This window comes from Aegilops tauschii, chromosome 2, assembly GCF_002575655.3.
Source record: "Aegilops tauschii subsp. strangulata cultivar AL8/78 chromosome 2, Aet v6.0, whole genome shotgun sequence".
Classification (NCBI taxonomy): domain Eukaryota; kingdom Viridiplantae; phylum Streptophyta; class Magnoliopsida; order Poales; family Poaceae; genus Aegilops; species Aegilops tauschii.
In genome coordinates this window covers 6299779-6319678 of record NC_053036.3, presented here as the reverse complement: position 1 = coordinate 6319678, position 19900 = coordinate 6299779, and the positions used below count along the sequence as shown (strand labels likewise).

The window sequence follows — 19900 nt, the reverse complement described above, 5'->3', positions numbered from 1 at the left end:
AGTCGTCGTTCAGCCTGTTGATGAGAGCGAGCAGCATGTCCTGATCGGAGACCGGTGAGCCGACGTCGCGAAGAGTGTCGGAGAGGCACTTGAGGCGGCTACAGAAGGCGGTGACGGACAGGTCGCCGAACATCATGAGAGCATCAATCGACCCATCAACATGATCAAGAAGACCAAGCTTACGGAAGGTGAGGTTGAAGAAGGTTTGCCAGATCGAGAAGTTTGACTCTTCGAAGGTAAGGGTGATGGGGACATGGCTGCGGATGTTGATGAGTTGTACGGCGGTGGCGCTAGGGGCGGCTGGGCGGGGTGAGTGATTGGAGCCGGAGGTTGTGGAGGAGTGGTTGGAGGAGGGGTGGGAGAAAAGGTCGCCGAAGTCTTCCATGGCAGCGGCGGCTGGCTAGGACAGCGGCAACAGCAGGCTAGGGCGTTTGGCTAGGGGAGGAAGGTTCAGGCGTGAGCAGCGGAAGAGGTCACGAGAACGGGAAAAACTGATACCATGTAAGATAGAATAGTTGGGAATATTGCAGCGCATTGTATTGATCCATAGGACAGTTACATATATACACAAGTATACTTGACCTCCAAGACCATATCTCTAGCTAAAAGGAAAGAGATCAGCTGAGGCTAAGTATGGAAGTAAAACATCCTACGTGATTGCATGAGATACAATGCCTATATTCCTGCAATCAGCTAGCGCCTTCCAGGGCATTGGACCGAAATCCATAGCAGGGCAGGATGGGGTGCCTCCATTCCACGCCCAAGCGCCATCCAGGCTACCAGGACCCCATCCCACTCGCCTCCCAGACCGCATGTACGTAACCAATCACTCTTACCTAGTAACTACTCCCTCCGCGAAGAAATACAGTGATCTATACACTCTTATATTTCAATCGTGATCAAGGCGCTCTTATATTTCTTTACGGAGGAAGTGCTATCGTTCGAGTCATTTACTCTTGTCGTACGTGCATCGGTCACTCAGATTCCATAACTCCTTCCTCTTGTCGGTCGCAGTCAGCGTCAGCGAAGTCCAGGCCTTGTTTGAGCTGTTCAAGAGCATCAGCGGCTCTCTCATCGACGACGGCCTCATCCACAAGGTACCACCGTATCACATCGGTTTTTTTTGCTTAATTACTCGTAGCCAATGTGCCACCAGATCTTAATTATACGTTTAATTGACTCCCGCAAGACAGAGCACAATTAATGCACCAGCTAGCTCCACAACATAGCCTATTTGCCGTCCGTCCCATGTCTCTTCCACGTTCACTACACTAACATTGATTCGTTTGACGAGCACGACGTCCACGATAGTAGATGGCCACCTGCTCCCTGTTTATGTGCATCGCCCATGGTAATACGTGACTCCTAGATCGGATCTACTAAGAGCAAGTACAATAGGGTGACATAAGCAGGCCATAAGCACTAAAATGTTATATCTTTGCTTTGTTGGAGGAGACAAAAGAGAAGAGAGAATGAAAGCGGGCTGTAGAATAAGAGACGGCTATAGCATGTGACCCAAGTCAATTTGTGAGAATGTATGATAAGCCAACTATTAATAAAGTACTACATATTTAAATCTTACTATTGTACAAGCCGGCTATTAGGTCGACTCTAGATGACATGACAACTTCTTATAGCCAACTATTGACTACTCCCTCTGTCCCATAATATAAGAACATTTTTTACACTAGTGTAGTGCCAAAAATGTTCTTATATTATGGGACGGAGGGAGTATATTATTAACCATGCTCTAATAAGCTATTCCACGCTTTTAGGGTTTCAAGAATTGAACATGCCCCCCTATCTGGGAGTCCTTCCTATCTGGCAGTCGCACCGCTCTCTTAAGAAGACCGTGGGTGGTGGCACGCTAAGTGAATATGTGGCCCAAGTATGGGCCACCTTATACCTTGTGCACGCTATTAAAAATCTTTTTACAGAAATAGGTTCTAGATAATCCCAGCTTTAAATTAGCAAAGCCATCGACTGCCAGGAATTAGAACACACTTACAAACCAAAGCAGCGAAAAGGGATACATTAGGGCTATCTGGAAAGCTAACAGCAACATGATCCACTGCAAGCAGCCTAAGTTAGGAAATACAAAGATCCTAGCTTGAATGGAGACACACTCCTTACAATGGCACGATAAAAGAAATGGCAGGAATGGCAAAGCTTGGAGCAGCCAACCATCACAAGGGACAACATATCATTCAACTGGAGGAACACGACATCTACCTTCTCTATTCCAAAGGGGAACACTATTCCCTCGCTTTAGCACGAAAGGCGCCAATCCGTCAGAGGATAGACGCTCACCCGGGAGCTAGCAGAATGTCGTCCTCGACACAACCTCAGATCTATTAACTTGAATCAAGATCACATAGCTAGTCTAGAACCACGCCAGCCAGGGCGGCCGCCCCGAGGTACGAAGTCCGCCGCGAGGACTAGAGCGACGAGATCCCCGCCGCCACCGTCACTGGCACCGGCGCAGGCTTGCTCGACGGCCCGTCTCAACTGGCAGTGGGGGAACATGGGACGGGGAAGGTGGCGGTGAGGGAAACCCTGGTCGCCCCCGAGTTGCCCCTTTTGAGAGAAGCGAGGGCTTCTCGCAGGGGACTCATGTTTGCAAATATGCCCCAAAAATATCTTATGCACACCACAAGAAGGCCTTGAAACCTCTTCACATCCACAAAGATCTCATCGGTACTTACCCCCAGGTTTGTTCTCAGTGTGTCCTGTCGCGGTCCCGTGTCCAAGTTGGACATTACCGCGTGGGATTACCTACGTAGGAAGACGGAGAGATTTACAGATGCTGATGTGATATTTATCCTCTTGTCGTCCCTATATCGATTCGGGCGGCCATTCTAGGTGGAAAGCTATTAACGATGCCCCGATGATGCCTCAACTTGTCGGACCGTGTCGTAACCTCTACACTCCTATTGCTGCTATAGGAAATAAAAGGGAACACAGGGGGCAAACCAAAGCAACACTCCCTATGCCCCCCCCCCCCCCCAAAAAAAATTCCTAGCTCTTATTGAGTGTTGTCAATTTGCGGCCGCCTCTCTATCTGCATGGTCTTTAGATGGGCAAGAAACGGCTAAGCAGGGTTTTCTCTTCATCTCAAGAGCCTCTTTTGTGGCCAAGGTCCTAGGCCATGCATGATTTTATTCAGTATTTGACCCACCGAGAGATGGTCCTTGTCAACCTGCGTTGTCGAATTCCTTCTGGTTATGCTGCCCGACCGGGGCTAGGGAGGTATGACCATAGTCTTCAAAGATTATACCGATGGGATGAGCGTTCCACTTTTTGAGGTCATGACAAACGTTTTGGATTATCTGATCCAGCTAATGTACATATCTGCCCTTTCCATCACCCGCCTCACTTGCATCACTCATTTACACAAGGTTTTCCTGGTACGGCATTCGGAGAACTGCATGTTCCGCCATTCCTCCGAGCTTTCTAAGGCAAATGGAAGGTTTGAAGGCCCTCATACTCCGTCTTGGGAGAGGAAGCCTTGCTTAGAACTCAACGGGGACTGCAACAGTAAACTCTTTTTGCTTCTTCCCTTTTTTGCATTTTGCCTTTTCCATGAGTTATGTTCCCTCCGTGTCGAGCCGGCGTCATCTAAATTTATCATCCTCAAATAGGACAGCAAGATGGAGGTGCGCTGGAGAAGGTTGTTGCTGGACATTTTTGGACTCAATGGAATGGTAGGCCATCGTTTCCACTTTGGAAGTTAGACAGGTGACCCACACTGTGAATCTTAGGCTGGTCACAATGGGAGTACCATAGGTAGTTTGATGCATGCAAACTAGTAGTATGTGTCATGCTTTGTAATAAATTAGGTCAATATGATACCAATATATGGAACTATGCACTACGGAAGTAGAATCATACACTAGTATCATATGCATGATATTTTTATATCATACTTCCCATCCTAAACAACCTTAGCGGTTAGTTATTTTTTTAACTTTGGAAGTATATCATTATGTTACTTTGAGCTATTTTCTAGCTGTTCGTTATTTGTTAAGACCTGACTTGTGTGTTTGTGTGTGTGGGGGGGCGGGGGGGTAGGCTTCTCTAGTTGCGAATGATGCAGATAATGCGACACGGGATGAGGTGGATGCAACCGAGGACGAAGCCATTGATATTGAAACTTTCGATTCCCTTTTTGGTGTGCCTGATCAGGAGTTCGCGGCTGCTCATCCTGCATGGCCCAGAGCTAGCACTTCTTCTCGGGATATTTATTCAAAATTGCACACAGTTACTTTGGAGACCTGAATTATGATGTTGTGGTACGCTCTTATGCCCCTTTATAATCCGAGATCTTCTATGTGGATGATTGACGATGAGAGTTCGGGTGGTAATTGCTTTTCAGAGCACGAAGATCGAGGGGGAGACAAAAGAGAGTGCTTGGAATTTTTTTTCATTAATAGCTAGGTATGCTTCAAGTTTAACAGGGCTAAAGTTTCCTCCACAAAAACTTCTCGCAAATAAACTTAATTACACACGCGCACCATACACACTACCCATTAACATGCCTTTGCGCAGGGCGGCGGGTGTGGCATGTTGTTCCTCTCTACACCAATGTTCGTATTGCAGTGCAGTCATTACAAAACTGGAATACGAATTTTTGTGGCACCCCAGTTCACTTAATTGATGATTGCACGTGTCAGCCTAGGAGTCACACTGACACGAATTTAATAAACTTGATATTATACACGCAGGACTGAATTACACACAAGGTTTCACAGGACCTAAATAAAGTGACTGAATATAGTTTCACAACAAAGGTCTTACAAATAGATTTTATGGTGGAAAGTTAAACTAGGGCCTCTGTGGCTATTGGTTGGGTATCAAACCATAGGGTGCTTCCTGGGCACTAGCATCTCTTCACTCAACACCATGCTTGGAGACTGAACCTCTTCTAATATCTGGCAAAAAACAAGTAGCAAGTGAGTACTTTGAAAGCACCCGCAAGATAAAATAAAGAGTAGTGCCATCCATGCATGAAACACTTAAACGTAACAATGGACTCAAGCTAAAATAAAATGAATTAAAGCAATATTGAGAAAAGCGAGCATGTCCTAAAAATAATAATTCAGGGCACTAACCGGAATATCATAATGGGGTGTATTAACTATATGACGCATAACAGTTCAAGCATACATAGTATGACGATAATGATAGATATGAAAATAGTAAAAGTATTCGATGAGCACTTCGTGGTCCTTGTGAATAAAGCACGTGAGCAAATAAAGTAAGGACCATGGTCTCCTTAATGGGGGTGTTGCTCTGGTACAAAACTGTAAACAACTAACATGTCAACCTTGTCCAAAGAATAACCAAACAATCCATTCTCTGGTGACGATCACATAATCCATTGCCTTCACTTGCATTTAACTCTAGTCTCAGTTTAAGGTTTTAATTTATGAAACTACACAAGTTATAAAGTTATTATCCTACAGAATCGACACATACCACTAGTATGACTGGTAGCGATTCCATTCATACCATGGACACAGCTACTCGAACAGTTTCACCAATGCTTCCGTCCATACCATGCACACAACTACTCTAATAGTTTTACCTCTACAGAGGTTGTACATTTTACCCATACAATGAAGCTTCCCTGGCCAACTCGTACCAAAGTTACCCAACCATGACTTCCCTCTTGTCATCCACTTTAACCATGTTACAAGCAAGGACACAAACCTACATTGAGAGAGCAGGGTTTGACCTCATCACCAGATCCATGATGTGAAATACCCCCCTTGAGAATCTATTGAGTATTAAACTCAATGCATGGGTCAAGTATCTCCACAATTTGGAGAAAAATATGAACTAGCCAGGTTCCTATTTTGTCTCAACCTACTCTATGGATAACATTTGATAAAGTTCCATAAAAAAATGGAATTGGGATCTCCTGAAAAGATCGCATGGTTGTACACTTAAGTAATCGATTGACTGGCACTAGGATTTGACCTCATCGATGAAGGAGGATGATCTTTACTTACAACTACACATTCATACCCCTGACCCAAAAGTTGAGCATATAACACGGCATAGTAATGACTTATGCAACCAAATAACATGACATAGATGCTTATCAAAATGTAATAAGATCAGAAGAAATAAAAGCAACGTATCGCCATGGCATGACTACTATAATTTACATTCCAAGACTTCTACCTAAGGCACGGTATAAACAAAACCTAGTAGGTGAAGTTAATATAACCATGATCAAGATACCTTGCAGGTTAGAGTCTTGCACTCCATGACACATGGTTTTGAGAGATCTTAAATGAGTAATTAACTAACTATGAAATTAAAAATGACCATATTACAAACAATACTGCATACAACAAAATACAGCCAACATGCATCAGAATATAATGGACGAAACACTAAAATTACCGTCTAGTCACCTTTTACCAATCCATACAAGAAGCTTTACATCATGTGAGCAAGGAATAATGACCAAGATTTATCTCACAACCATATAACCACATGTGCACCAACACATAACATGGCAAAAAAGCAATATTGTAAACAAGACACAAAATCAAGGCTTTGCGGCTTATACATGTTGAATTGCTTGACTTTGAAGGGGACAAATAAATGTCTAGAAACTTCGATGTCAAGGGTGCCCGAAAATTGATAAATCCATGTGCCAAATCTCTACATTTTATTGAGCAAAACATCATCTGTCTCTGAAAATTATAAGACCAGCCTCATTAAATAGAACTCTTCAAAATATGAATTTAGAAATTTCAATGGGCAAAATAGGATATATGGTTGGGGATAAAAAGGTGAGCAAAGGATAGCTATCTGATGTTCACCGGGCGAGAGTTAGAAAAACGCGCTTGCTTAGCTACTGGGCTGAAAGCTGTTCATGGTTCGGCTCAGTAGGCAGGCTGCGATCGGGTTGCCGCCAGGAAATAATTAAATCATGACAATGTGCCCCATGCATAGTGTTTCTCCGCCACACGTCTTCACCTTCACCGCGCACCGAATGCACAAGGTTGATTGGTGCTTCAGCAACCCGCCTTACCGGTGAATGGCAAGTCCTTGGCCGACAAGTCCCTCTCCTCGTGCATGAGCGCATGGTCGATAGAAGGCCATGTTCGAGTCACCTTCATCCTCTTGGTGGGAGTCCGAGAGCACGGCCGATCGATTTTTTATCCTAGCTCACAAAGCTCCAAACTCTCCCATCTCTCACTTTCCTCTTACCTCTCTAAGACTAGTTATAGAAGGAGTTGCCAAAGCGGTGGCTAGTTTTCTCGGAATCGACTGGTAATCGCAGGCGGTTGTCACACTATAGGCGAGGACGCCGAGGGTATTCACCCGCCTTAGGCAGGTCAGCGCCTGAAGGGCCAAGCTAGGACACAATCAGGGGTGGCTCTAGTGATGATAATGATGAGCTTGAGCTATGTGTAATCGTTGGTGCCAGTTGCCACGGCTCTGTAGCTCAACGCAGAGGTCACCAACTATGATAGTTTAGCTACAAGGATGCAGCAGAGGTGGCAGGATGCTTTGCGACTTGAAGCTTGGCTAGGGGGAGTAGGCTATCGGACAGCTCCACCCCGTGGCCACCGGCTGGAGATGTAGAGATGTCAGTGCTTTGGTTCATTTATTGGCAACATGTCAAATTGAATTCCTACATTTGATCCAGGAGTTGTAGCTTCACCGTATGCACACTAATACAGAAAGGCCTAGTAGTGGCGGGCGCTAAATGTCCATCACCACAAGTCTCTCTAGGGCGCCCGCCACTGACCTCCCGCCAATGCTAACATGTCAATAGTGGCGGGCATGACGCCCACCACTAGTGTAATTCTTTTAGTGGCGGACAGCTGTTAGTGTTTGCCACAACAACTCTAGGTAGCAATGGGGCATACTCTATGCCTAGCACAATTGTGTGTGCGGAATCAGTGGCAAACACTTTTTGTCGCTGGCCACTGGAAGTAGTCTAGGTCTACAGAAGAAATGTTGTTGCGGAAACGTTCTTCGCTGCCGGGGAAACATTTTATTCAAGCGGTTACAGCATTATGCTCTTGATCATTACATTGCATTACATATATAGAATGTGTTCCCAATATTCAAACAATCATCCACATGCATATTACAATATTGATACAATAACTGTGAGTATTAGTGAAGCAAACATTGTAAGAAGTGCAGGGCAACAAATAGGTCTCAATACATAATTAACAGTTTCACATGTTGTTTGAAATAAGTATATCTACCGACTTGGGAAGTCTGTGGTAACTGACGAGAGCAAGTTTTGGACTTGGGATGCTTTTTCTTCGTTTGGCGCTAGCTTGCAGTGGAATTTCATGTTCGTACTTACAACCTCCTTGTTGATGATTTTGGCAAACCCCTTTTGGAGGCACTCATGCTCTCTTCAGAATTCCCCTATGTACATGTCCCTCCCCTTGTCTTCGGATAACTGGATGATTTGCTGTATGATCAAAAAATTGATTTTGTGCAGAAAGTCGTCCATGATGGCCAAGGGACATTAGCCTCTAGTTGGTTTGGGCATTCAGTTCTTGGTAGCAACAAGCGCCCGTGATGAACTTGAATTCTGAATTACGTGCCTTTTTTGTAATTCTAATACTTGAGTAGAGCATCAATTAGAACCTCCTTCAGTTTGGTTCAAGGCTCCCCAAGGCCTCTCTTTGAATCAATGAAATAAGCATGCGCCGACAATAGTGCGATTAGGATCTAGTGTCGATTACTACACAGAAAACTGAAGAAATTAACATGGATGAGGTCAAACCACAAGGTCATGTATATGTATTAGCATAAAGGAATAAACGACTTACATGTCAAAGCTTGGAACGACATAGGACATAGGTGTCCTTATGGAGATGATTCGCAATTATGCACCTGAACAAGAAATATGTGATGATATTTTGACCATTTGTGGATTCCATGTTGTGCTAGTGCATGTGAAAAGGATCAAGTAAGGCCGCATTACTATGCCGGAATTGGGGATCTAAAGCTTGATCGAGTACTGAAAGCCTCATTAACTCCTGGGAGGCTGTGGTGACATAGAAGATATTTGCAGGGATTGCATCATTAAAGGCCAGACCAATTTTGTCAACCAGAAACTCCTCGACGAAATGATAACTCTTTATAACCTTGGTTGTGTAACATTGTTGAACTTATTTTGACTTATCTAACACGTTGGCGTGTAGTAGGTGTAGTTTGATTGAGACGGTCCTCAACATGGAGTCCAATAGCATCGGTTGACCAGGCTTATACATATTCCATGTGCGCCCTTCGAGGAAGACAATGGGCACAAGTGGTTTCTCTGTGGATGGTCCAGAATTGCCTGGTAGATCCTTCTCCACTGATGGGAGAATAGCTTGGACTATGTCTGCAGCACCGACAAGATTGAGCGGTGGTGAAGGTCCTTGAAGACGTGGGCATCGTCACTATCATCCAATCTGCGAGCAATCTCCTCTATATCACTCAGTGGCCACTTAAGCAAGTGGCCCTGAGTCACTTATCCTAACGTAATGATGCCCTCTTTTGGGGGATGAGGCAACGAACATGTTTCAAATCAAGTAGTTACCTCTAGTACCTCCACCCTCGTCCTATCAAGTGGGAGGATGACCTCGTGCATCATTCTAGTACCATCAGTAAAGGGGATGACTTGCCGCTTGCAATCCTTGTCATCATGAAGTCCACGTTGGCAATCATCCAATATGAAATAAATTGCGATGAACTCGGTGTTGTTGGATGCTACTAGACATATGTTTCTGGGAAGGACTCGGTGTTCTACGTAGAAACATTTCAGCTAACTTCTTTTGAACTGCTGCATCTAACACGGGTCCTAGTTGTTCTTGCACTTTGGCAGTGATCTTTTCATCATACCTAGTTTTCATTATAGATTTTATAAGTCCTTTGGTTTGGGGATAGATATCGTCCCACCTAGTCTTTCATTGCCTGTTTACCCCAAATCCCTTGTTGACTGCCCGGGTAAGAGGGTCATTATACCTATAGCCGTGCGGATAATCTTGAGGAGCGGGTCCAAATTCATGGTTTATATTTCTCTAGGAAAAATACATATTTTATGGTAAATAGTTAGGAAGCACTAAATGTATTAGGTGCCAAATTATTACTGGTGATTGAGGTTACCAGGTTCTCCTGCCATGAAGTTTTGGCGTCGGGAGGACCAACTCATTACTCTCTATGTCCGACACTGCACAGCCATGAGGAAATTGAAATCACGAGTACGATCTCAATGTTATGGGAACGGAAGTGGTTTACCCGTTGTTTCTAAGTTCGTGGCTTCCTTCGCTCGCTTGGCTACTACAGCTTTGTAACCACAAGGGCCAAGGCGGTGGTTACGTGGCAACTCTGACCATAAATAATAGTAATGATCGCTAGTCCCGTTGCTTGTCACACTTTCGGATCATTCACGAAACATCATCCAGTCGTCAGGATTCATATTGGGATCCAGCTGCCTGACGACTGTATCGAAGACCTGAACCACTAGAGTTGATTTGGCCTTGCTATTCCAGTCCGCAAACATATTTTTGCCATTTTTGCAGGCATATTCTTTGGCTCTTTCTTTATCGACATACGAGAAGTCATAATTAGTGTGTAAGGCGTCCAATAGTTCTGCCTTTCTCCGGCCAAATCAGTGCAACTCATCTAGATGTTATTGCGCAAGATGCAACCTAGCATTTTCTTGTACCTCGCTTTTGCTTGAGCTGGATTTATGGGCTCGCCTTTTGGGTTCACTTCAATGATTGTAATTATCCCTTCGTGAAGCTGGTTCGGTTTCCTAGCCTTTCTCTTTGTCTTGCTTGTGCCGGCGGTGCTCGATGAACTCGCGTCCATGTGGCTGGTTTCATCTTGGCCAGTGGTCGGTTCTCCCTCTTGGTGGTCGCCGGTCATGAAGTCAGGGTCGACATAGTTGGGTTCCTCATTAGATGATTGTCCGGCGTGGGGATCCATTCATCTAACTACAATATTGTCACAAACTGGTATGAACGAAACGTAAAAATGAAATATCAACGAAAAATTTCAGCATGAGCTTTGCTAGGACATATTGACTGCCATAAATTTGATAAAATGGAAATGAATCGATGTTTCATCAAAACATTGGCACTCATATTAATTCCTACAAATCAAATACAACCTTGTGGTTCTACATCGAACGACACCAATACAGTTTGCTTGTACATCTAATATTAGCTAAAAACTTATCTAGCATTTTGTCAAACACATTACATGGGTGTGAAGAGATTTGATGGTGGCGGAGGAGAGGCGACTGTGGTGGTGGAAACAGGACGCTGCCAGAGGAGACGCGACGCGACGGTGGTGGAGACTGTCCGGCACATATGGAATGCCGATGGGGGTAACGTCATAGCACGAGGGCGGGACGACACGATGGTGGGTGGCATGGTGGGGCGGGGCATGCAGCGGAGGAGGCCGGGGAGGTGCGGCGATGGCCAGAGCGTCGTGTGGGGTACGGGCGCTAGAGAGAAAATGGTGGGATTTAATTTGAGAAACCACCTAAAGGACTAAGTGTGGATTTGTTGTGCTCGTGACGGGCGCTGCAAAAGTCCGCAAAGTTTAACTGTGGCGGGCGATGCTAACTACCCGCCACATACGTTTATGCATTTTAGGTTCAGGATAACACGCAAGTCAAATTTTTACATGATTTGTGCTACAAACGTTTTGCATGATTAACACACACCATTGGAGGACCCATACTCAAATTTGAGAATGTTTTGAGTTGGTTTTCTATTTTTTAAGCATAAATACATTTCCAGAGCACTAAAAAGGGCGAAATACTCTTTGGTTGAACGTGTCATGCAAACGATCTCAAACTCAATAAAACATAGCATGGTCTGTTCATATGAGCCCTGTGGCGTGTCGTGAAAAATGATAGAATTAAGGCAACAATTTGATGCACTTCGTGTGCAAATGAAACACTATATTGTGAAGTATCAGGGTTTCAAATAGAAATTGTCGCCTTGCACACACATAGACACACACACACACACACACCCCTTGATCTTCTACAATATTTCAACTTCAAAGTTTTGCCATGATCAGTACCCACCATTGGAAGCCTCATGAATTTTCAGAAAATTGTGAGTTGGTTTGCCATTTCCTAAGAATTAACTAATTTTCCGGCCACTAAAAAGAGCAAAATGCTCTTCAGTTCAACATGGCATGCAAACGACCTTGGAAGAGGCTGAAACTTGGCATGGTTTCTTCATCTGGCCCATGTTGGGCGTGTTAAAATTTTGATAAACCAAAGACTCAATGCACGTTTCATGCAAATCGAACACTATCCAGCGAAGGGTCATGGTTTCGAACGGAAATCTCAGCCTTGAAGTACACACACATTGCTTTTTCTACATCATTCACACTTCAAACTTTTTCCATGATTTATGCACACCATTGAAAGCCTTTTTCTCAAATTTGAGAAATTTTTGAGCTGGTTAGCTATTTTCAAAGAATTAACTAATTTTTCGGGCACTAAAAAGCACAAAACACTCTTTGGTTCAACAAGGCATGCAAACGAGCTGGTAACGCGATGAAACTTGGCATTGTGTCTTCATATGACCCATGTGGGGTATTATAGAAATTTGAATGTGTTACAACAAAAATACGATGCACTTCGTTTGCAAACCAAACACTATCTGGAGAAGTGTTAGGTTTTCAAATGAAAACCACCGCCTTGCACACACACCTCGATTTTTCTAAAAAGCACAAGACTCTCTTTGGTTCAACAAGGCATGCGAACGAGCTTGTAACTCGATGAAACTTCGCATTATGTCTTCATATGACCCATGTGGGGTATGGTAAAAGTTAGAGTGTGTTACAACAAAAACTCAATGCACTTTGTTTGTAGACCGAACACTATCTGGAGAAGTGTTAGGATTTCAAACGAAAACCGCCGCCTTGCACACACACCTGGATTTTTCTAAATCATTTCAACTTCATTTTTCCATGATTAATACACCCCATTGGAAGGCCCGTGCTGAAATTGGAGAGTGTTATGGGTTTATTAAATATTATTTTTAATGAATTTTTTACTTCAGATATGTGTGGTGGGAAACTCGTAATGCCCGCCACTGCAAACTTCTGGAAATTTCGAAAAAATTGGCGCCAGTTGCCAAAATATAGTTTTCACTGGCTTGTTTATTTGCCTGCCACTTGTGCATGAGAAAGCAGTCACGGGCACTCCTTACGTGCCCGCCACTGCTGCTTTCACCCTGCAGGAGAATCTAGAGGAGTTTACGAGTGGTGGGGAGTAAACTTTACCCGCAACTATTGTTCACAGAGCAATGGCAATCACTTAATTTTTACCCGTCACTGCTATTTGTCAAAAAATAGCGGTGGAGGGTACATCACCTTGCCCGCCACTAATTTGAGCCAACCTATAGCCTTTTCCAAGTAGTGGCACCTACGTTGAGCCAAGAATGTTGGTGGGTAAGCTTCAATTGGCTAGGGATTCATCTTGTAAGTTCATCTTCGACAAAAGGGAACTTTGCCGCAAAATTCTCGTGCTTAAACTGAGCACACAACCTTGGTCGTTTTCACATAAAATTTGGGGCACAATAATATTTAGGGGTGGTGAAGGGCTATAAAAAATTCACGTAAATTGGATGGCTAGAAATACATTCCCCAATACAAAGGTTTCTTTTTGCGAATTAGGTAGGTTCCAAAAGAGTATCTTTCTCTGGCATGATCTTGGGCTTGAAATTTTTACCATAGAACATCGTAGGCATAATAATGATACTCTAAATTTATGATGATTTTAGTAGGGTTATAAATATAATTTAGTACTTTGATTCCAAAAAGGGAAGGAAATAAATATATTTAAATTGGAAAATATTTGACTAGACATGTTAATATTTTTGCATATCTGGAATATATGGGTTCCTAGGAGTGTCGAAGAACTTTGGTGGATTTTTTTGATGAGCATAAAGGGTGGCTCCTTTACATTGCTAGGTATAAAAGGGTAATGTCCTAAAATGGGAATTAGGATTAATGAAAGGAGAAAAATAAGAAGGGTTTGGGATCATGTATCAGTCAAGGCATGATCAAATTTTAACTCACATCAAAGATTCAACAGAATTCAAATAGGTCCAGAAAAAGACAAAAGGGAGAACACAACCAGACATTTCATAACAGTTTTTTGGTGTGTGACCATTTTTTTTATTAATCCATGTAAAGAACATACTGTACAGTAGTCAAAATTTGTAATGACATTGAGGAACAACTGTATATTCTGTTGTACAGGAAGAGTTCCAGCTTGCCTTGTTTGAGAAGAGGACAGACAATTTGTTGGCTAGTCGGGTATGTTTTGACCTACCATTCTCTGCATTTTAATATGCTTTTGATATTTGATATTTTCTGACCATGGCATAGACATGCCATTTCTTTTAGATTTTCTTAATTTATTTACCCTTTCAGATATTTGACCTTTTTGATATCAAGAAAAGGGGGTTCATTGACTTTGTTGACTTTGTTCTAGCTCTAAATATATTTCACCCCAACATACCAATGGAAGACAAAATTGATTGTAAGTTTTCACCCTCATGTTTTATTTTGTCTATTTTGATAGCATATTTCAAATTCTGGAACATTTATATTGCTCGCCAGTTTCATTCAGGCTATATGATTTGGACAACACAGGATTTATCGAACGGAAAGAGGTGATTTCTAACTTTTAATGTTTTATTTTGATGTTCTTATTACAACTTTGAATGGAAATAAGATGTTATGTATACCATCCTATTTGTTTTCTTAATTGTACAGGTCAAGCAGATGCTTGTTGCTCTTCTGAGTGAATGGGGACTGAGGCTATCAGATGAAAGCATTGAGTTAATCCTTGACAAGGTACTACAATTTTAGTCCGAAACATTAATTCCTTATCAAGACAATAACTAAATTCAATGGCTTCATTGGTGTTCAGATATTGACTGATGTGTTTGTTGTTGATAGACATTTTCAGATGCTGATGTAAATCAGGATGGAAAGATAGATAAAGCAGAGTGGGAGAACTTTGTCTCAAAAAATCCGTCCTCGATGAAGATAATGACTCTTCCATACCTTAAGTAAGAGTTATTTGATAAAACCCCTACCAGAAAAGAAAATATTACACCCTCCAAATTCAACCTATTTCTTAAAGTCACGCCTTTTACGATTTATCTACTTTGTGTAGAAGATATCCAGATCTACAATACCAAATTAATAACATTAGATTCACCATCAAATATATTTTTACATTTTATTTATTTGATACTGAGGATGCTGAAACATATTTTGGAAAGGTTGGAAAAAAATAATAGAGCTTATGATCCAAAATGGAGCGAGTATATAGGTATATAAAAAAAAATATGACATACATCTGCAAAGTATGTCATATGTTTTTGTTCCTCTTCTGATCAGGTGAATCAATTATAATGTTAGAACAAAATATACATTCAAACCTAATTAGCTAAAGTTCAGTTTTTTATCTATACTTAGTTGAAACATCCAGTTGGGTAATGAACTGATGCTTTTGGTTATTGAAAATTATTTACAGGGACGTAACGACCATGTTCCCTAGCTTTGTTTTTCACTCGGAGGTTGATGATGTCCTGACGTGAGCGCCACGAAATTCTGTAGCATTTTCACGCCACAATAGAAGGGGGCTAGGCATCTACATCAAAGAGAGTCCAGATTTTTGTTTTTGTTAATGCTAGCTTTGTTACATTAAGCAATACTTACATGGTTCATGAGTTTCCCGATTAAGCAACTAGTGGGATCTCATCCTAGGTACAAGATTATTCCGATAACTAAAGCTAGAAAGCTTATGATCAACGACATTGATTTTGATAACTAGGCACAACAATGTTGCAAAGAGGCTCCGTCGAAAATATAAGGAAAACGGTTGTGTTTTCCGGCAGTGCCAGCAGGGGTCACATTGGTTCCTGATCTCTATTTAGTCTTATATAGACGCATACTACCTTGCTCTCATGCATGAACATTGTTTCTACTTCTTCCTAAATTAGCAAATGAAGCATAAAGTAAATGCATCTTACAAGCAATAAATGTGGCAGTGAGAAACGTATGGAGTCTTACAGGTTAGTACCTCAAGTTAGTGGGGTAAACGGCCCGTGTTGAAACCTCAACACCTACCATTTATCCTGACCGTCACTCCTCCTATGCTCAACTCATTCATTTCATAAACATGGGGGAAGTTACAAAACATGAGCTGTAACATACCAATTTATTATATTGGAATGTTAATAGAACGATGTTTGCTTTTATTTTATATTTATTGACCCATCCATAGTTTTGCAACTTGACAAGCAATGCATGTACGCCTAGGAACCTTTAGACAATTAATAAACACAATCAACAATTTTTATGGAATTATTATAGGCATAACGGAGGTTTTTGGAAGATTCTATAATTTCCGAATGTCAAGATTCAGTAATTAACTCCTCATTTGAATTGATCCCAATGCAAATACATGGTTGTAAGCAAAAGAACTCATACCCGTACCTCCTTTAATTACAATTGTTTGAATCATTATTTGCTTGTTGATCCGGTCAAAAGCTGAATTTCACACTTGGTCAAAAGCTTGCGAGAGTCCATCGCTTCAAGGGAATCTTTCTCTCATGGGTTCGATAACCCAGGGTCACCTATGTGAAAATAGGTGCGGGATAATCTTTTATGTTCCAATACCGGATCAATAAAAGGAGGTATGTGCATGTGGCCCCCTGGTGCACATCTAATCCTTCCCCGAAGCTTGTAGGGTCCCTTTCTGTTCCAAAAAATAGAGCCAAAATTTGGCAACGTATTTGCACCTTCTTAGGTATTGATTTCATGCGACACCAAAAAAAATAACAGAAAACAGAACTGGCACACGGCACTAAATTAATGGATTACTCCATAGAAAGCTATTAAATGTATGTAAAAGTGATAATATAATAGCATGAAACAATAAAAAATTATAGATTCATCAGAGATGTATCAATCATGAAGGGAACAAGAATACCTTAATCTATATATATATATATATATATATATATATATATATATATATATATATATATATATATATATATATAGACACACTAATAAAGGGAGGTGATATTCTTGCTCTCGGTCCGTCTTGGTATTTTGTACAAAACCCCTTGCGTTTTAGTAATCAACCCGCAGTCTGTCATTGGCTGAATTCGCCCATCGCTTCCACCCGGTAAAAAATCACGCTAGACTGAACGTTGCAGGCACGTCAAGAGATTTTGAAACCGAAAGCTAAAGGCACGTAACAAAATTGGAATTTGAAAACTACAAGGATGGAACAAATCATGGAAAGACCAACTCGAAGGGAGGAAGACGCCCACATAGGTATGCATGATCTCTATGATAAAAGATGAGCTCAGTGGAAGACACCCACCCTCGCACGACCCTTGGGAATATAAATAAATTAATGTTAGTCGCAAGGGGAAGGGCTTCCAATAAAATTAGGCCGAAGGGTCAAGAGAGCAAGGGCGGCATGGGAATCGTGGATAATGGAGATGTGGTTGGGCGTGAAGCCCATTAACACCTTCCTCGCCCGCCTCTCCCGCCAATAGGCTACCGCATTTCATCGCCTCCACCACCACCACCACCTCCGCAGTGGCCCACGAGAAGCCCATATTGCATCTCTCATCCGTCGCTAACTCCTACGTCTTCCACTGCTCAATGTACTAGGATGTACACCATGAACTTAAAGACGGGCCTCCACACGGGAATGCACACCAGTCTCTCCTATTGCAAGAGCAACAGTTGCTCGGCGTGAGCGTCAGAATGGATCGGGCGGCCTTACATGGACGTATGGACACACTAGACTAGGTGGCCTCCAAGTGCGACGACGGTCTCTTCCATCGCGAGTAAGCACAGCTGCATGACGTCAGACTCACATACGGTGTGGACGTGATGCGGTACAACGTGTATGAATCACAGGTATGCAGCGGGATGAGACGCTGAGTTACATGCCGGCCTCGACCTTGGATGTGTTGTATGTGCACGACAAGGCCCAGATGACAATTGCCGGTGGCCTTGACCGGCGATCATTTATACCGCTCCGCTCTCTAATCTAAACATCAACACATGTACAACTGCTGATCGCCTGGTGTGGCTTTTCCAATTTGTTCTTTTTTTCATAAGCTCATTTTTGTACCTATCTATATCTACTAATAAAGGGATTAATGCTTCTGCTCTTCCGACCTAAAACTACCCCGAAGTTGCCGTATATTACCCACTAAGTCACCCATAAGTAAAGAAAACGATTCGACTTTTTCCTTCCAAAGTTGTAGTCATGTTTTGTTTATACAGATATTATACTACCATAGCCAGACAAGCACTGCAGTGGCTTAAGCCTAACTCTTCCACCGTGAAAACTCCTTGTTGTGCCCTTTTTCCTCCCGTTTCCCACGCACCTCCTCCTCCCCCGTATGTGTTTATGGGCCGGCCCTTGTGTGGGCTGTGACGCCCCTGTTTTTTTTTCATTTCATTGTTTTTCCTTTTTTTCTCATTTCTGTTTTTGTTTTGAAACAAATGTTCAACAAATCATAAAATGTTATACATGCAAAGGTCATCAGAGAGTCTGAAATCATGGTGGCGTTGGAAGCATTATCTGATCCAAATGGGTACATGGGAACTGATGTTCCAATAATTGCAGAGTGCTCTCTTATGGTCATGGAGTTCGCTAGTATCGCTTTCCTTTATTGTAGCAGAGAAGCAAATACGGTGGTGGATGCATTAGCAAAACATTGTCCCTGACTTTATTCTCCCACACTATGTAAACGATCTGGCCATTATTTAATGAATAAAGTTGTTATGATAAAAAAAATTAACCCAATTTTTTATTTTGCTAGATGAAAGGGTGCCGTGGTAACTGTTTGACGAGATTTTGTCACCTTTTATCAGACACATATGTATGTGTATGGGAAAATAATAAATATACAGCAATGATATATGCATCTCCAAATAAGGAAAACTTATTGATTGGAATGGGCTAGCACGTGATTGTGTACACGATCGTTTACAAGTCCACATACGTATATACTTATGTTAATCTCATCAGGTTAAGTGGACTTGACTTGATAGAGCCCACTTCTCATATTGATGCACGTGGCCGGATGTTTTTGTTGTAGTTTATTAATTAAATTCACGGGCTAATGTCATCTTTATCCAGCCAATGGGCACGTAAAGCTGAACTCATGTGTACAAGATGTGAGTTTGTAGCTCACACGCCTAGTCAAAGTTGTTAGCATGCAGGAGGATAAGATAAGCACGTAGCTTCTCATTAGCACTTTAGGCCATGCATGCAGCGGGCGTTGCCGAACATGCAGGAGCTGCCCAGCAGAATAGCTCGGCTTACAACGTCACCGCGGCGGCGCCGGCTGATCTCTCCCACGCAGATGCTTGCCCTAGGCATTGGCTATATAAGGGAGTACATTTTTCACATCCAGGGGGGGCGCACACAGACGGGCTGGCCGCCAGGCCGCTCTAATGCACGCGGCTGCCGCCGGCAGGCTACACACCGGAGAGGGGCACAGCCACACACGCGGCCGTCAGGCTGCTCACGCGCACACACGCACACTCGGCCGCCAGGCTGCTCACACACGCACACGACGGCGGCGGTGGGCGGCGGCCGCCGGGCTACGCAGAGGAGAAAGCGGGGGCCAAGACGGCCACGCCCTACACAATCCTATCACTAGCCTGTACTCAAAACAGTAGCCAGTCTATGCGATCTTGCTAAGCCCTTCTTCCTCCTCTACACACAAATATTGTTTTCTAGATTCATGGGGGCAATCTCCTCCGGTTCATGCCCAAGGTGATGGTAAGATCGGTAAGGATAGGTATATGATTTTCTATAATTTTTATC

The 19900-nt window shown here is 42.8% G+C and overlaps 1 protein-coding gene across 1 annotated transcript; it reads left to right on the top strand.

Annotated features, from left to right (window-relative positions):
- Positions 1-738: 738 nt before the first annotated feature.
- LOC109733825 (calcineurin B-like protein 1) lies at positions 739-15626 on the top strand. The gene is made up of 8 exons (XM_020293037.1): positions 739-814; positions 1015-1097; positions 14275-14331; positions 14449-14557; positions 14638-14690; positions 14794-14874; positions 14980-15092; positions 15563-15626. The coding sequence occupies exons 1-8, from the start codon at positions 739-741 to the stop codon at positions 15624-15626; spliced, it is 636 nt and encodes a 211-aa protein (XP_020148626.1).
- Positions 15627-19900: the final 4274 nt, after the last annotated feature.